Source organism: Pleurodeles waltl, chromosome 5 (genome assembly GCF_031143425.1).
Source record: "Pleurodeles waltl isolate 20211129_DDA chromosome 5, aPleWal1.hap1.20221129, whole genome shotgun sequence".
NCBI classification, from domain to species: Eukaryota; Metazoa; Chordata; class Amphibia; order Caudata; family Salamandridae; genus Pleurodeles; species Pleurodeles waltl.
In genome coordinates, this window is record NC_090444.1 from 1,204,399,863 (window position 1) to 1,204,419,069 (window position 19,207).

The 19,207-nt window shown below is 38.7% G+C and overlaps 1 protein-coding gene across 1 annotated transcript in view; it reads right to left on the reverse strand.

The window, feature by feature from the left end:
• Positions 1 to 19,207, reverse strand: part of MCHR2 (melanin concentrating hormone receptor 2) — a 1,568,356-nt gene that overhangs the window by 47,719 nt on the left and 1,501,430 nt on the right. Inside the window, exons 5-6 of the mRNA XM_069236760.1 lie at positions 11,167 to 11,361; positions 3,593 to 3,712 (exon numbers count right to left, since the gene is read on the reverse strand). Of these exons, the coding sequence (XP_069092861.1) occupies positions 3,593 to 3,712; positions 11,167 to 11,361 (315 nt within the window). The remainder of the gene's footprint in view (positions 1 to 3,592; positions 3,713 to 11,166; positions 11,362 to 19,207) is intronic.

Consider the following 19,207-nt stretch of genomic DNA (forward strand, 5'->3'; position numbering starts at 1 on the left):
AAAGTCGCGGGGGACTTAGGGCATCATCATTCTCTCAATCTGTTTTACCCAAGAAAAATCTAATTCAACACCATATACCTCTCGAGTGGGGTCTCAAAGAGCGCAACCGTTACCTCTCGAGCGGGGTCCCAAAGGGCGAAACCGTTACCTCTCGAGTGGGGTCCCAAAGGGCGAAACCATTACCTCTCGAGTGGGGTCCCAAAGGGCGAAACCATCCTCTGCTACCATCTACTGATAGAGCGTTCCGTCCTAATAAATTACCTGTATTTGGACGCTCTTGGGTCGATGAATCTTTTGACCAAGTGGGGCTCTCTTCACCCGAGATTAGTCAATTTAATCAAATCAATAATCAATAACGAACATAAGCAATGCCCTGATCAACATAACACTTCACAATTAATCCAGAAAACATTTCGGCGAACCATGACCTTTCGGCCATGAATAACCACACCAGTTCATTCAAAGTTAATGAATTTATTTCCCTATATTAACAAAGCTAGCATGATATAAATGTGTCTCAACACCAAATGATATATGTAAATGAACATTAATAGCTGTCCATAACGGCGAAAAAGATGCAATCTATGCAGCATTTGAATAACAATGCATTCGATAATAGCAACGCAAACCACTAAAACTATAATCTGTAATGGGCTAATTGCATACATTAGTCAGCATAACAAGGTCTCAAATTGCATCGTGCAACAAATGAATCCTCATCTAACCTCAAATTAGCATCTGCATGTGGGACTTCATGCAAAAAACAATTTAGCAACATTGATTTGGAAAACTCCTAACTAGGGCTCTTATCAAAAATCAGCAGTTGGTTACCTAAAAAGAAACACAATGCAATTGTACATTTTCCTTTCATATTTACCAAATTCAATCAAACTATAATCTGTAATGGGCTAATTGCATACATTAGTCAGCATAACAAGGTCTCAAATTGCATCGTGCAACAAATGAATCCTCATCTAACCTCAAATTAGCATCTGCATGTGGGACTTCATGCAAAAAACAATTTAGCAACATTGATTTGGAAAACTCCTAACTAGGGCTCTTATCAAAAATCAGCAGTTGGTTACCTAAAAAGAAACACAATGCAATTGTACATTTTCCTTTCATATTTACCAAATTCAATCAGCATTCAAGGAAGTCTTCGTCTCACAGGTACCGGTTTCGATCAGCATGGGACGGGGGCAAAGGGGGCAGGGTGGACGGGGCAATTGCCTCACAGCGGCAAGATAAAAGGACAAAACTGCTACTTTATGCAAAGGGGCAGATCAAAGTTAAAGTCTCTAGAGCGAGAATTACTTAAAGTCTCTTTCTCTCGATTAGAGAAAGCATCAAAGTCTCATTCAAAATGGCGTCGAACATCAATTGGCATCGTAGAAGATGGCAAAATGACGAGGTCGGAAAGATGGGCCATAATGGCTGCAATGGGCAATAATGTCCTCAATGGGTGCAGTGGGTAATGGCCGCTTTCTTCTTGTGCACCAGGTTTAAATAATCAACAGTTCAAATCCAGTAGGGTCTTCCATTGGAGGGTTCATAGGTTGGCTTCAAATTGTCCAATCAAAAACAACAATTTACAAGCTTCTACCTAGGCCTACATTATCCTTGGAGTCGGGAACGTAAGTTGCAACATATTTTACCAATTAACTCACTTTCAGAGCTTCCATTGTCTGCACCTGCAGATTGACCTTGGAGCAAAGAAGAAGATGCCAGGCTGGCACGAACCTTAAAGATAAGCATGTGAACCGATCTCACTGGAAAAGTACAGCTTCAAGCAGGAATACACGTTTTATTAGCACATTAGAAAAACACGAGCATCTAAACCGTGAGACAAGGCAACTAGGCCGAAGCCTCCACTAAAGTTATGCTAAGTTAAAACATTTCAAACAAGCAAATCATGGCACATGTTTACGGTTATGTCAGATTAGTACAATTCTAATACATCACGTTATATAAAGCACGCTTATAAATGTTGGCGAACTACTCTGAGGGCACATTTGTCCCCGTACAATCTTTATTAGTTCGGTTAAAGTCACACTTGATTATTGCAGCACTACGTTTATGCGCTAATAAATGTAAAACCTTCGTTTCTGCGTCATCACCCCTTGTGCTCTGGGGCTTGTAGCCCCGTGTCTCCGGGGATCGCAGTGCCTCCTGGTGTCTGCAACGTCAACATGCATGAACCCAAAGGCACTATCACCTTTCTTTGTTGGTACTCTTGATATTCTATTTGCTATTTGTATTTGTTTTTAATTGTTTTGTTTAGGTGATTGTGAACATCTAGGTTTGTAAACTCTAATCAAATATCAAGGAGATAAAACATGACGTTTTCGCAGCGAGATCAATGTAGACGTTTAAGCACAGTGTACATAAATCTTTGTGGGTGTTTGCTATTTAAATAGCCATGTTGCATTGCATAGGTTCTCTGTATTCTTGTTTTAGGTGTACCCTCGTGTATTCCTAGCTTTGTGAATTTTAGAGATTTGTGAATATTGTAGAAAGCGCTACCCCAGGGGGCTTATTTCGGTACTGCACATTGTGCTTTCTGCCTGCTTTAATTACTGCCTGGTACATTGTTTTTGTGTGCATTTAATTTTGTGATGGTGTCCATACTATAAATATACTTGAATATTTTACATATAATTAAAATTATCATGTAACACATAATCTTGGTAGGGCATTTAATTGTACTGTTCTGTTCATAGACATGGCCTGCACATCTTTCTTCAGTTAGTTGTTGCCTGTTCATCCATGTATACCCAGACTGTCAAGAGGAGTAGTGAAGTCTACTTTCTGCTACCGAAGGTGTTTTCTGAAGATTGATTGGTAGGGACCCTCAGCATTCTCCTTTTGGAGTGCTTTGTGACTCCTTCATCTGAATGCCCTGGTGAATATTCCTAAAGGAGGTTGGGCCTCTAGACCAAGTAGAAAAAGAGGACCCCTAACTGCTGAAATGCTGAATTTATTGTAGGCCAAATGTGTCCAAAGACAAATTCACAGTTATAATCGTACAATGCCTGTGTTATTAAAAAAAGGAGAATACAGGTAAAAAAACATTAGCACAAACCTTTGAATTCCTGCACATTCTATTAAAAGGTAATTGATCTGATAAGTCAAATATAAGCCACCATGCCAATCTTCCAAATGTGTAATACTGTAACCACCACTGCTAAATGTGTTGTAAACAGAAGCACATACACGAAATTTCTTTAGGAAGCTACAACATTTTAGACAGTGCAAGGCTCATGAATTAAAGGATTTTAATCGTATTTAGTACAAATAGCAACGGATGGGATTTAGCGAATGAGTCAGCGGTAAAGTGAAGTATCATCCAATCACATTCAGCGAAGGGAGCTGGTAACACCGTATGGCAATCGCTAAGATGTTTTGTTACAATCATCCTGCTCTTGTTTTTGCATTATTTTAGGGTTCTCTCTCACTGGATTGCTGATCTCCCCCACTCGGAAAAGATCAAAACCATCTCTTATGTCTGTGGAATGTGTTTTCAGTTGAAATACATTGCTTGAAAATGACATTTAAACAGCACGTGAAGAAATGGATCTAAAATAATACTGACCGTCCTGCTTTTTTGTTCTGCCTGTACATTTCCCATGTGTAACACAAAATTAATATGTAGCAAGCCAGTATCAGGGGCAATGGAAAGAAGAATGTAGTAATGGTCAAATAGAGCGTATACCTAGAATAAAAAAATTAAAACATTAATAATCACAGCTCATGCCTGAAAAAATACTTATACCTGGAAATAAGAAGCAGAGCTTTTATATTCACAGTTCATTTCTGATAAAATACGTATAGCTAGAAAGAAAAAATAGACCCTTAATAATAACCACTATTCATGCCTAAAAAAATACTTACACCTAGAAATAAAATTTTAAAAAACAGAGCATTAATAATCATTTCTCATGTCTAATAAAATACGTATTCCTAGCAATAAAAAGCAGAGCTTTAGAAACCACAAATATCAAGCCCGATAAAACACTTACCACTAGAAATAAAAAAAAAAGCGGAGCATTAATAACTAAAGTTCACGGATGATAAATACTTGTAACTAGAAATAAAAAAGACGAGCACTAATAACCACAATTCATGGATGATAAATACTTGCAATTAGAAATAAAAAAGAGCATTAATAATCACAGTTCAAGGCTGATAAAATACTCTTTACAGCTACCGCATTGCCACGGATAATTTTTTTTTCGTGAGTCTAGGTGAAGAATGTGGGAGACCCAGGGACCATCGTTTATTTCGCAGGCAGTGTTAAGGCATTTCATGTTGAGTTGTGCGCAAGCTGTCTGTCACGATGGCTGAATAAATAAGAGATTGCAGTGGCATCGGATTGGCATAAGCTGAGCCAAAAGGACATGCCCTTTTCCGCTTTTGTTTTGAAATATCATGCCATCCTACAGCACTGCCCTCATAACATGGCTTGTGCAGAACGTTGACAAATTGCAGGGTGCTAAAAAAAATTCTCCTCACCTTGAACTAACTCTTTAATAATCACGGCTATGCACTGTCCTTCACACTGTGACCTACAAATTATCAGAATAACTAGCTGAACAGCAGTTTTCAAATCGAAAAAGATTAATAAACCACACTGCCAAATACAAGTTATTATAGTCATCTGAAACTACTTCAGCAATTTCTAGACTGAAAAGCCCCATCACTGGTAACTTTGAGCAATATGTCAGATATAGCTAAGATAATACGCCTTGAACAGCAGTCATGCCCCCCTACCTGCACTAAGATGGAACTTGCACAAGCCAAGCAGACTACTAAAAAAAGAAAGGGTCTGCGGTTTCTACTGGGAATACAATAAAATAAGCATTTTTGCTCAAATTTAGGGGCAGATTTAAGAAAAGTGGTACCGCAGCTAATGCAGCTCCACTTATCTTGTGCCCCTTAGTGACTCCCTAATGCCACCATATGGGCACCGTATTACAGATACGGTGAACCATGGCAGTAGTTAGGGAACTAGCATCAACATTTGTGATGCTAGTTTGGCGCTTTGATGATTAGTGTAAAAAATGTTGATGTTAATCCTGAAAAGCACATTGAAGCCCATTATAAATAATGATGTGTCTCCGTTTAATGCCTGCTCTGTGCAGGAGTTAACAATGCTGCAAAAAATGCCGCAAAGAAACCTTTTAGATTTCTTTGCACCATTTTTTTGCCACCCCCCAGCAGAGGAACACCCCTCCTTGCATACATTATGCCTGGCGCAGGCATAATGTGGTGCAAGGGGTTACAAAGTGGAGCAATGCATGTATTGTGCCACTTTGTAAATCTGGTGCAGCGGTTTTGGCCTTGTTGGGCCACATTAGCATAAAAAAAAAACGCTAAAGTGGCACAAGGGAGCGCTAGTCACTCTTAAATCTGGGTCTTAGAATATTAAAGGTTATCCTTTAAAATGACTCGGATCAATCCGTGGATGTGTTCCCTTGTGTTTTGGACATAATTTGGAGACTCCAAAGATTTGTAAACTATTGGGGTCATTTTGACCACCATATTTAGCGATCTCTGTCTGCTTGAGCTTCTCTGAGGCCACAGAAAGTCTGTCTCGCAGCCGGCATGTTTCATTCAGGTGCTCAGTAAAGGTTTTTGTTTTTTAAAAATGAACCCACAAGACAAAATAACCATTGGCCGTGACACCCTTGGAGATTTCTCCCAGAATGTTGGGATTATTTTGTTTTGGACCACAGGGCTTGTAAATAGTTAGCAATAAGTTAGAGCGTTCAATATCAGAGTTCCAAGTGACATCATGGACACCTCGAGGTTCTCTATCATCTATTTAATGTCACTTAGCTCCCCTCAGTAGAAAACAACTCTGGTATAGACTGCTACCCATCTACAATATCTAACATGCATGGAAGCCTTCAAAATATATATATGTATAAAAACCTTTTTCAAAATGTTCTTATTACAGTCTAGCTGTTACATCACTATAATCATGTAAAATAAGAAAGTGACATATCTATCCCAATGTAATAACTTATTACAGTTGATTTATGACATCACACTGCCTGCTGCGTGAGCCCAGAAGTATTAAAAAATGAAAGAGTAAAGATTTACCAACTCACAAAATGGGTTCTTGCCTGGATACCAAATTGCAAATTTTTGTGGGTGTCCATGACAAATTGTGGTTCAACAGCAGGAGAATCAATGATTTACTAATGGAACTCTGGTTGCAAACCAGTGAAAAGTTACTAACTCACAAGTTGGGGTGATAATCTATTCCCAAATAGGAAGTGGAACCCTTTGAACCACTTTTCCTTTGAGAATTGGGAAACACGTTTATTGGGGAAAAGCCAGTGGTTCAGGGAAGCCCACTGCATACTTTCACAGATTTTTTTATTTTTTTTATTTTAAACACATTCACAAGGATTGGAGTCTGCGAACCCTTGTAGGCCACCATCCATATGATAATGGACAATTGGTATGAGTTGCAATTTTCAACCAACCTAATTAATATTAATTAATTAGGCAGGTAGAAATGCGACCCATTCTATTTTTTTATTTTGTGAACCAACTTCTGGTTGCAAAAAGGTAGTTGCAAATTGCGACTGCTTTTTGCAACCCGATAAATAGCACATCGAGCCTAAGGTCTAGAAATGGCATCACCAGACTTTAAAAGTACCTTTTCTCTTTGTTTCTGTCTCTGCTGGGAATAAGAGAGAAAATATTGTACTGCTACTAGATTTCAGATAAAAAAACATGGCATCCGTAAACACTGAAATGTGTCTAAAGTGTGAGGAAGCATTGGCTCAGGATGTCGGCTGGTGGTAGGGACTGCCTTGAATATGCTGAAACCTGTACAATAATTAAGTGCAATGGCAATGCTTAATTATGGCAGCATGTCACTGCCTTTTCAAACAGATTGCAGGACCAACAGCCTTGCACATACCTAGGGCCATCCTATGTGAGTATTCTGATTGGTGTCCACCCTTTATTGCTGTGCTCTGAGCACGACATTGCGGTCTATCATTGTGCCACAAATGGGGTTCAGAAGTACATTTTGCATGTTTGTCTGACTGAAAAAAGCTAAGAGATGTGTTCTGAAAGCAGGACGTATCAGTGGGGTGACACTGCCAGGAAACAACAAGATATTGGCCAAAAAGTAGAAGCCCGATAAGGCTATCCCTTTCGACTATACCAGGTCTTGGAAACAACACCCTGTCTTTATTCCTCTTGAGCTCCTACGTAAACAACTCAGGACTGGAATTTCACATCACGCCACAATGATTTTTAAGTCTGTTCCATTATAGGATAAGGATTCTGACATCTTAAATGAGTTAGGTGACATGCATACATGTGTTTCAATTTCCATCCTTCCTTAGCCAGTAGGTCTGCAATGCCTTTTAATTTCTAATCAAGACCTAATGGCTTTGCCATTCTTTGCTTAATAACTGTGAGTATACGTCTCAGGTCTAACACTAACCGTCAGGTTTTTCTGTGCACAGGAAGTCTTTACTCACTCTGTATGGTGTGCAGACAAACAGGACATATTTGAGTGTATACTTTTGAAACCCTGAAACCGTATCTTAAACTCCGATTTTGCTATTATGAGTTGTAACGTTGCAGATCTGCAAACTATCTGAACCGCTTACTATGGTCAAAGTTTTCTCAAAAGTGTGTCACAATTAACAAGAAGGTTGCATCTTTGTTGACTTGTTGACTGAATTAAGAACGTTAGTTGAGATGCCAATAGGTTATGGTCACAAAGTTGCCCACTTTGGGTAGGTCCTTGCACCGGCCAATGGATTCTTTGTCTTTAGGAGTCGGAAATAATCAGGGCCTCCTTCAGTTGTCCAGGTGTCACAGTTACAGAGTGACTGGTAGGCAATTGTTATCTTGCATGTCATTTTAACAGCGGTGAGTGCCTTTGAGTTCCTCACTGGAGCATGGCATCAAATGAGGCTTTTTGGAGCCTCCAGATCGTCTAGGCCTCAGACCATCCAGGACACCCAAAAATGACTGCGCTGGAGCTCCAAAGAGGCAAGTCTGCTCCCAAACACAAGGCTTTATAACAGTATTCTAGAAAACAAGATTGGCCCAAATGTCAAAGTGAACATGGGTATTAAACTGAAGCATACAGCGATGGTTCACATGAAGGTCGTTTTGTAATATAAATATAACAAAGCAGACAGTCCTGAATAGACTCAATCAGTAATAGAATAGTTCCATAGAGACAGTGCACATTCTGTAAGACACTAATCAATGTTACTAATAATATTAAGCAAGCAACCAGTACATTTATTCAGTGAAGACTGAAAACGTTTTTATTCATGAATGAGAAGAAATGCAGAGGGAACCAAAACATCACAATTGGTGTTAAGTGATATAGTGATAAATACACCCCAAGTGAAGCAAACCAAAGCCAAGACAATAAAAAGAGTGCCCAATGCTGTGAGAATAACTGGTATATTGGTATAAGATATACAGACAGCCACAGTTGTTTGAATGGCCATAACCATTACAAAGGTCTGTCTCTTGCTGGCCGGTTACCTTCTGGGAGTAGACTGATACTACGTTGTACTTAGACCAATTCTTTTTGGCAACCATCCCCGAAGTTACTATGGGCTCGATTACGAGTTTTGCGGTCCCAGGACTGCCAAACTTGCAGTAGTGGTCGGACCACCACACTCCTGGCATTCCAACCGCCAGATTATGATCCTTGTAGATCCTGATGGGATGGCCGTGGCTGGAGACGTTGTCAGCCACGGCGGTGCCCATGGCAGCATCGATGTGCTGATCATGACTCCACTTTCCACCAACCTTTCCATAGCGGATGCACCGCCATGGAAAGGCTGATGGTAAGCCAGTGCTGGGGGCCACGGGCCCCTGCACTGCCCAAGACCATGTCATGGGCAGTGCAGGGCCTCCCCGCCAGCACCCTCAGAAGGCGCACTGTCTGCTATGCAGGGAGCTGAGGCCAATGCTGCCGCACTGCTTCCACCGGGCTAACCAACGGAAACGTCGTAATAGGACGTTTCCACCAGTCAGCCAGGTGGAAAGACCATAATATGGTGGGTGTGAAGCTACCAGCTTGACTGGGACCTCATCCCCGTGGCTTTGCTAGTCCGACAATCAGACCGCCAAAGTCATAATTAGGCCCTACATGTCCAGATGAGACCTTGGTATCTCCAAAGGGTCAAAATGCCATTGAAACTAAAAAAGCCAGACATTGCGATGGTCATTCTACACTGGGAAATTTCCCAATGTGATTATTTGTATTCAAACAACTGTGGCTGTCTTTATATCTTATAACAATATGCCAGTTATTATCACAGTATTGGATACTCTTTTTCATGTCTTGGTTTTGGTTTGCTTCACTTGGGGTTCCTTCTGCATTTCTTTGCATTTATTAATAAAAACTTTTTCATTCTTTACTGAATAAATGTACTGGTTGCTTGGTTAATGTTAGGAACACAGATTCTCTGACAGGATGCGTACTGTCTGTATGGAAATGTTCTATTACTGGTTGATTCTACGCAGGACTTTCTGTTTGATTATATTCATATTGCAAAATGAGCTTCACATGAATGATTAAAGTCCACAACAGCAGCATCCTTTGTTCCTTTTCCTTCTCATCTCATATTCCTGCCTGATGCAGTTTCTTGCCTCACACCCCGTCATACCTTTCTTTCTGTGTTATTTACTGTTTTGTTTATTTTTATGTAGCATGATCACTTTCAAGGATGCTACCTGTCCAAGCCAGGAAGAGTTAATATCTTTCCCTTTATGGCATTTTCTGCTGCTTTCAGCGCAGTTAGTGTGGGCATGAGAAACACACCTATATTTCTTCATCTGTTTTTCACTTAAATGGTGCTAGGCTTATCAGTTCCTCTTTCCACTTTCAAGCGTGGTGGGTTCACATGATTTAATTGAGCGGCCGATCACCCCGGCCCATGCTGTCTGCAGTGCGGCTTCACAATGGCACTAAAATCTTGCGGCTGACCTCTCTCTCTCTCGGCTCCCAAGCTGGGTCGATGCTCCCTCACCTGGTCTTTTCACCTCAATGGCTTCTTGACTACTTATTTGGCACTGTATTCTGTTTTTGGATGGTGTTTAGGGATGCCTTACCATTCTGATACAGGGACTTCAGGGAACTTCTACCACCATATTCATGGTCACAGGGACTTGACAGGCAAGAAATCATTTCAGTGCTGATTATTTTATGTGCATTTTGCTTTTAATGCAGACTATGGTTTAGTGTTGTGTGGATGTGTTTCTTTTAAAGCATTCACTCTTGTACATTCACCTTCTTGTTTGCAAGACTAGGGAGGTGAGGTTTCAGATAGGGGAATAAGATTTTACATTACTGAGGTGCATCCAACAATTAGTGTGGTTGGTTTTCCTAGTTTTGGAAATCTATGCGTATTTGATTGGATTTTACATTAGTCACATGATTACTTAATTAGAATACAATCCCAAAAATGCTAACCGATTGGCACTATATCTTCAAACCTTACTTGTCTGTATGTATTTAAAAATATCAAAAGGTGTATTTTAATGTGTTTATTATGTAATGCATTGTACCCTGTTGTATTTTAAATACTACTGACTGTGTGGTTTATTTAGGGAGGATTGTGAATATTATTTGGAATATACACCACTTATTTCATATTAAGGCAGGACTTTTAAGATAGTATGTCAAAATATCAAGGAGAAAAATATTGTCATGTTAAAATATAACTATCAAAATGTATATTCCCGCTTACTTATATATACCTTCCTTCTCTGTATTTTGGTAGTCAATATTTTGGCCAATATATTTTTGCAGAATGATATTAAAACCTCAACATTCATGCAGAATATCTGTTGCAATGGGTGGATGTGGGAGGAAGACAAGCTGGATCTTAGTAGATTATCAGGAGGATTTATTCAGCAACAGTCAGTAGACAGGTATACAGTGAAGCTGGTCGGCAGGCTCAAGATGTTACAAGAGTGATGCCCAGTGACAAACCCACTAAACCTCAATAATAACAATGTTCCATGAGATCATGGGTGAGTTGCATGGCAAGTCACCACACACCCATTTATAATTCTTGGTTGACCAACAACATGATCTAATAAAATATAATGCCCATGTCGCGGTATAATGATTTCATGTCTATGTTTTTTGGCACTTACCAAAGCACATCATTGGGTGTTGTTAAATCAAATGCACAGCTCTCAAGACCATCTTTGAATCTGATGACCTTCGAGTACACCCACACAGGAAGTACCACCACAAACGAAGCCGCCCAGAGGCACAGATTTATTCGAATAGTCTTTGACCTTGTGCGCAAGCTGATGAGTCGGAATGGCTGGACAAGAGCCAGATACCTGCGGTGGAAGTAATAAATGAGCATTACAGGAAAACAGCACAAAAAGGGAAGGGTTATTATAGCATCAAAAACACAAACCAATCAGATATTGGACTGCAAGACACCATGCAGCATATTGCTGTGAAATTGTATGTCATTGAAGCTGTCTCTCCTCTTTGATACAAACAATATTCTGACGTTCATTAAATGATAATTCCACAGTGAGTCGAAAGAAACAAGATATGCTCTAAAACGGTTCCCTTTTAAACTTTATGGTAAACAGGAATTTTGTCCAGGATTTATATAGAGCTAATTAGACTTTGAAACACTGTGGGGAGCGCTGTAGGAGGAACAAAGTCCTGTCACTTTGTCAATTTCATCAATTATTGCTTAAAACAACAAACACCGAAGAGGTGCTCTTGACAAGTTTTTCCGAGATAACAAATTCAGGTATAGCTATTAACAATTGTTCTCTTTCAAGTTTAGCTGCTATCTTTACTTTAGGCTGTGAATGTTTTTGTGTGAAAAACATAAACAGTATTAGTCAGGCAACTTCAGAGCTGCGGAAAATCGAGTGCGTGTGTTGGATGAATTAAAGCCTACATTAGGCACATTAGGTAAACATTTGTAAACCATAATAGATGTATTTTTTTTAATCAACTTCTGAAAAAGTGTAAAGGTGTAGGAGTCGGATAACAAGATTTCAAACCCATATTTGCACCACAACTGCTTAACAAATATAGCGATCAACACAACATTTGCAGCAGTCATTGTTTCAGATCAAGTTTTACACAGGGTAATCGATGTAAATGTGAGTGTAACATTGTCTGTACAAATGAATATTTCTGTAACCTGACCCTCAAAGACGTGTAATTAATTTAAAAAAACGCTGGTTAAATAATAACATAAATTTACATCCAGATGAAATAAACCAATTCCAATCTTTGACTTGAGTTTCGTATTTCTATGCAAGTTACTATGCATTTCAGTAATGAAAGGGTAAGCTATCTACAGATACATAAATCTCAATACAGGCATAAACGGTAATGTTTAACGCACTTTTATGGTACTTAATTATATTAAAAACAATTATGATCTTAAATTCAATATCCTAATTCACCAATCAGGGTTTGTGGAATTCTGACAGAAGATTGTAATTACAAAGACAGAAGTCACAGACAAAAGGGTTTTTCACTTTCATATATTTGGATAGAGGGGTGGGAATATAGGTGTTACCACAGAAGGGGCATGGAGGTGTCCCCTGAAAATGTTGTAAACACCCACTGTTCCGTCAAAAGTCCTTGGGTCTGTGGTGTGTGCTTCACTGCTCCTGATGTTACCATTCATAACATTTATTCAATCGTCTCTGCACAATATACTCACATTCGGAATCTCTTGGAAAATTCCATGCATCATTTTAGTGAGTGGCTCATCATAAGATTACTCTACTTTACCATAAAAGGGCTCGTTCAATGTAACTTTTCAACATTGGTTACTTCCATCCCATGTCCAGAACATCACATGATTAATGGCGAGGTAGTTACTGCTGAAATTCCTGCTACCTTCCATTATTGTGACCAGTAAATTCCTCCAAAGTAGAAGATGTGTCTGTTTAGAATGATTGTAGTCTACATGAGGGGTTGAAGTGCTCTAAGCTAGCGGTGCCCCACTCTATGCACAGTGCCTAGAAAGTGGTTGCATGATAAGCAGAATAGCTTTGAAAAAGCTACCCCCTACCACCTTGCATGACCTTCCACCGATCATTTCTTGCTATGTTGCTTAACAGTTTTTGTGTGTCCTCTGAAACACAGAGCAGTCAATGGAAAAAAATAGATGCTTCCTTCATACTTATCTCACTGGTTCAGACCTGCAGTGTGAAAGAAAAAGCATCTTGCCATTTACTGTGACCAAGGCACAGATACTGTTAACAACTGAGTAATGGGCATGTGCTGGGTGCTAATCTGGACCCATTGTGGCCAGTTCTCACTGAAGATTATGGAAATCCTACAATAAATGCTTAAGTGACTGAAGCACTGTTGGAGTTGAATCCACAAGCCCTTCAAACTATTCAAGTGCTAAACGAGTTGTGAGAGGCTGGTTCGGTCTTCTAGACCCCATAAGGAAGATGTTAGCTGGCCTTTCAGCACCATTGACATCCAGCAGAATGTCTGTGCTTGGCCAGAAGGATTACACAAGGAATGGATCCCTTGCATGCCCTAGCATGAATCAGGACTGACTTGAAGAACTAAAAAAGGCTTGACTTGCTGTGAACAAATCAACAGAGATGTTTAAGTATTGTTGTCAAGATGACTGCACAAAGATAACTGCAGAATTGAGGGATGCTGGAAAGAGCAGAGACTAGAGCCACTGTTCATCTTTATGCTAAGAGGTCCATCAGAGAAAGTAGTGCCCACCATCACCTGCAGAGAAAAGAGTGGGGCAGATCCTGTGTGCCTGATGTTAGGAGTGAGATAGAAAGGCTGATGATATGACTAGGGTGAACTGCTGTTCTATGACTTGGAGTTGGGGATCTTCCTCTCCTCCACGCCCAGCCTGAAGTGTTGCTCCTGTGCTGCCCCTAACATTGGCAAGCCCATGTGGTTCACTTGAGGTCTAAACACCCAACTGTGAATAAACAGTCATATCTCTGAACATGCACAGCTCTTGGCCCATTTTAGGCATATTTAATTGCATCATTTAATTGCCATGTGCGCACACAGTTGACGACCATGGTTGGTTCTATGACAAAATATAATCTACAAAAATAATGTGAAATACTAATATTGTGTCAAAAATATTGTCAAAAAAATATCAAGTTTATATACTTTGAGTCTGATTCACAAACGTAACGTACACGCATGAGGAAGTTTGCACTTTTGAGTAAATTTATTATTTTTTTGTATTCACAAACTTCGAGTGCAAGTTACTACTAACAAATAAAAAAAGAAACAATAGTAAGTCAGACAGCCGCTGCTACTGCAACACCCTCTCATGGAAAATAATAGAGGTTGGGGTGTAAAATAAAACACCATAGGAAATAATATTAAATACATTGAATATTGTTAAAATATGTGAAAATCAGATTGTGTTAAAAATATGTAGAGATGGTACATATTAATTATTTAATGGCATTTAGTAATTTAATTAGAAAATGTTTTAATGACCCATTTTGAACCTATGATAACAGAACAATAAATTTGCTAAATAATTACATTATTTTATATATTTGTATACACCACTTTTAAGGCACATTAAAACAATTTTCTTTCCTTTTAGTGGAACGTTATCTTTTAATACAACTTCCTTAAAAATAATTTAAATTTAATTTAGTACATTTCCATGAATTACATATTTAATTAAAAGTTAATGTAATAGTGTTGTAGCATGTTTTAATTTTGTTGTACATTTAAAGCAAGTATTTTAAATTAATTTGCATTAATATTTAACACACAAATATGTTTTATACTTATTTTCAAGTAAGGAAACCTCTTATTTTTCCTTATACATGTGGAAATCTATGCCTTCTCCCTATGGTAAAGTATATCAGGCCCTTTGTAGGCAAACTACAAAAATAAGTACTAAGAAATTGTGAACAAGAATAGCTTTAAAAATAAATACAACAAAATATACATATGTAGAATAATTTGTAATTTAATTATAGGTATGCTGTAAATAAAAACTAAATAGTTTTAATTATGAATGTAAATTAAAAGGTATTTATATATATTTAGATATATATTTGTAATGGTACAAATGTGTGAAACAATTACATTAAAGTTATTATTAATAGTGCACATATTAGAATAGCAAACATAATTATAACACATTTGATTGGAACTAACATTGAAGCAAAACAAAACAATCAGGTTATTTATTCTCATAAATAATTTAAAAATACTTCAATGAATATTAACAACCCAAACTAAACAATAGTAATGAAAGTGTTCTCAGATTTACTATTCTAACTCTGAAATAAGCAACAGTAAGGATTTGTTGGACTTTCCCAGTCCCTTTCCAATGTAAGAAAAAGCTTAGATTTACTATTCCCATTCCAATCTTAGCAACAATAGGAAAAGTGTTGGACTTTGGATGGTGAAATATAATATTCCTACTCCAATGTAAACAAAAATTGGGAAAGTGTTGAACTTGGTGGAGAGGTTAAACTTACTATTCCTATTCTAATCTAAGCAACAGTAAGAAAAGTGTTGGACTTTGAAGGGGTTACATTTGAAATTCCAAATCAGACAAAAGCAAATTCAGTGAAAGTGTTAGACTTTGGAGGGGTGAAATGTATTATTCCAACCGTAATGTAAACAAAAACAGGGGAAGTGTTGCACTTTGGAGGGGTTAGATTACTGTTTCCTCTGCAATCTGAACAACATTAAGGATAGTGTTGAACTTCATTCCAACTTAATCAAAAGTAGGGAAAGCACTGGACTTGGAGGGGTTAGATTTACTATTCGCACTCTTATCTTAGCAACAGTAGGGGAAGAGTTAGAAGTTAGGGGGTTGGATATACTATTCCCACCCACCGTAGGCAAAAGCAGGGAAAAGGCTGGTTTTAGATTTGCAATTCCCACTCTAAACAGAACAACAGTAGGGAAAACGCTGAACTATGGAAGGTTCTGATTTTCAACTCCTAAACTTAAAAAAAAAAAAGAAACATATATAAATATATTCAAAATAGAAATGATGTTCATTATAGAAAATAAAATTACATTAAATGAAAAACATAAAAAGTATAAAATTAATCTTAAAAAATGAAATGTTTAAATAGGCGGGCTTCCATCCTGACAACCCATAAAATACCAACAAATAAAATGTATTATGTTTCTGGATGAAGTATTATTAATATTAAATTATAATTTAAACAATTATAATTAAAAGAAATAACAAATATAATTTTTACTAATGTTATTACACAAACTGATCACAAAATGATCAATTAATTAAAAAATAAATTAATAAAATACCAGTCAATCAAAAAAAATCCATAATTGTTTATCAATTACGAATTTAACTTCTAATAAAGTGTATTAAGAACTACAATCAATAATTTATATTTAAAATAACTTTCCATTATAATTCCCATAAAAACACAACAACCAGCTACTAAACTAACCAAAAAAGTTAATAATTACATTTACATAAACATGCTAAACAATCATATATATTTTAATAACTTTTCACCCTAATCTTCTACAAACTCAACAACACAACTAAGCATTGATAAATACATTTGAAAACATAACATTGAAAATGACAAACAATACTAAACAAAAGTATATTATCATAATGTATTACATTAATTAAAACATACTTCATACAACTATATTAAAGAAAGCAATAATATATACAACAATATTTACAAAATGATATTATATACCTAAAACAATACTCTTACCTTCTACATTGTGTACCACAATATTTTTGAGTTGACATAATTTTTGGCACAATATTTTTGTATCATGATATTTAGGTGGAATAACCCTATAGTCACTGGACTCCATCCTCAAACTGTAAAATCATACTATATCGCCAGCTAGACTGGTGGAAGATAGGACTTTGGGCCTCATTACAAGTTTGGTGGTCCGCCCACCAGTCTGCAATGTTGGCGTCCCTGAAAAGATTGCCATGTTAGTGGTCTCTCAGACTGCCCTATTAAGAGTTACAAATGCACGGTCGCCGACAACCAACCAAAAAAGTCTGACTGTAAGAAGTGAGGTGGTTGGGAAAAAGACCATCCAACCTCCCTCCCTGCAGGCCTGCGACCACCCACTGAGCATATTACAAGCACACAGTCACTGTGGCTGTCCCTCAGCCAATGGCGGTTCAAACCACGGCAGTCCGCGGCCTGCAAAGCAAAACACAACTGCACATTTAATGATTTTGAAAACAACACAGCTGACACATTGCTACACTGGACATATATGTAAAGGAGGTCATAAAACACAACGCTTCACACACCGCAATCCTTTGCATCTACACTGCAACACACTGAACCCAGAGCACTCATATGTTGAGAGCATCTAGATTAGACACCTCTATTTATTTTTCCAACCCATTCAACACCCTGCACACACCCTTGACCACTCACCCCCATTGCACCTCCCCTGTTAAGCAAGCTCCTGTCACCCTAATTCTTTTTCCACCACCTTGTCATTTTACAAAACAATCGCTATTTCACAGATGAAGAGTTAAGAGTCTTGGTGCATAAAATCATAAGAGTCGAGCCACAGTTGTTTGGAGCACAAGTCCAGCATACTCCACTCAGTAGGAAAATGGAAATGTGGGACAGGATAGTTGACAGAGCCAATGCAGTGGGCACAACGCACAAAGAAAGACATTAGAAAGAGGTGGAATGACCTCAGGGGCAAGGTTTGTTCCCTGGTCTCCAGGCACCAGCTGAAGGCCAAGAAGACTGGTGGTGGCCCTCCCAGAGCCCCATTACAGCTACTATCCTGGGAGGAGAATGTTCTTGCCATCCTGCATCCTGAGGGCCTGACAGGAATACCTGGGGAGTGGAGTCTGTTAAGTCACAACACTAAAAATGTCACCAAAATGCCAAGTCATGCATGAACGTGTCACCTTTTGCTTCATTTACTGAAATTCCACTCACCAGACCAGTGTCTACCTGTCCAAAGACTACCTTTTGTCAAATCACAATTGAAGTGTACTCACCTGGGTAGATGAAATCAGTAGAGTGTGTGTAGTACTGAGACTCCCAGGAGCCACTGTTCCTGTAAATACAAGCACTATCGCAGTAGTATTACGATTTTAGAAATCTGTATTAACAAAGATCAATTGAAGTGGATTCACCTGGGCAGAGGGGTGGCATTTGTACAAAGTGTGTACCAAAGAGAGTTATATGTCTGCAACTACCAGCAGGCTTTGATTCTGTGACTCCAAACAACAGCACAGGACTCATAGGTGCAAATACACCTGTCTGTAATCACTGCAATGCTCTACACTCACCTGGGAGGATAACACTTGTCAAGTGTCCAGAAGAAGAGGGACTGACATGACTGCCAAAGCCTGGAGGAACTGTTTCTGTGACTACAAACACACGCCCGGTGGTTACTTGTCAAAATACCCTTATTTGTCAACTCACACTTGGGGTCTACTCATCTGGGAGGGTCTCATTAATAGAGGGTGGGTAGTAGAGGCACTGAGCTGACTTCAGCTCACAATAGGCCCTGTTTCTGTAACTCCAACCACCAGACAAGTATGCTCGTGCCCAAATAGACCTGTTTGTTAACTCCAAAATGCAGTTTACTCATCAGAAGGGATACTATCTGTATACTGTGTGAAGTAGAGGGTGTGACAAGACTGCAACTCCCAGGAGACACTGTTGCCCAAATAGACCTGTTTGTTAACTCCAAAATGCAGTTTACTCATCAGAAGGGATACTATCTGTATACTGTGTGAAGTAGAGGGTGTGACAAGACTGCAACTCCCAGGAGACACTGTTCCTCAAACTCATAACACCAGCCAGGTTACCTTGGGACAAATGCACCTGTTGGTTAACTTCAAAATACAGTTTACTCACCTGGGAGGGGTATCATCTTTTCAGTGTGTAAAGTGCAAGGACTTGGCTGACTACAGCTCAATATAGGCTCTGTTTCTGTAACTCCAATCACCATACCAGTGTTCTTGTCTCCAAATACCCTCTTTAGGTAACCACAAATGAAGTGTACCCACCAGGAAGAACAACATTTGTCAAATGGGTGAAATAGAGGCAGTGGCATGAATTGGAAGGCTAGGAGGCACTGTTTCAGAAACTACAAACACATACCCAGTGGCCATTTCCCAATATACCCCTCTTTGTTAAATCCCATTTGAAGTTCACTCACCTGGGAGGATAG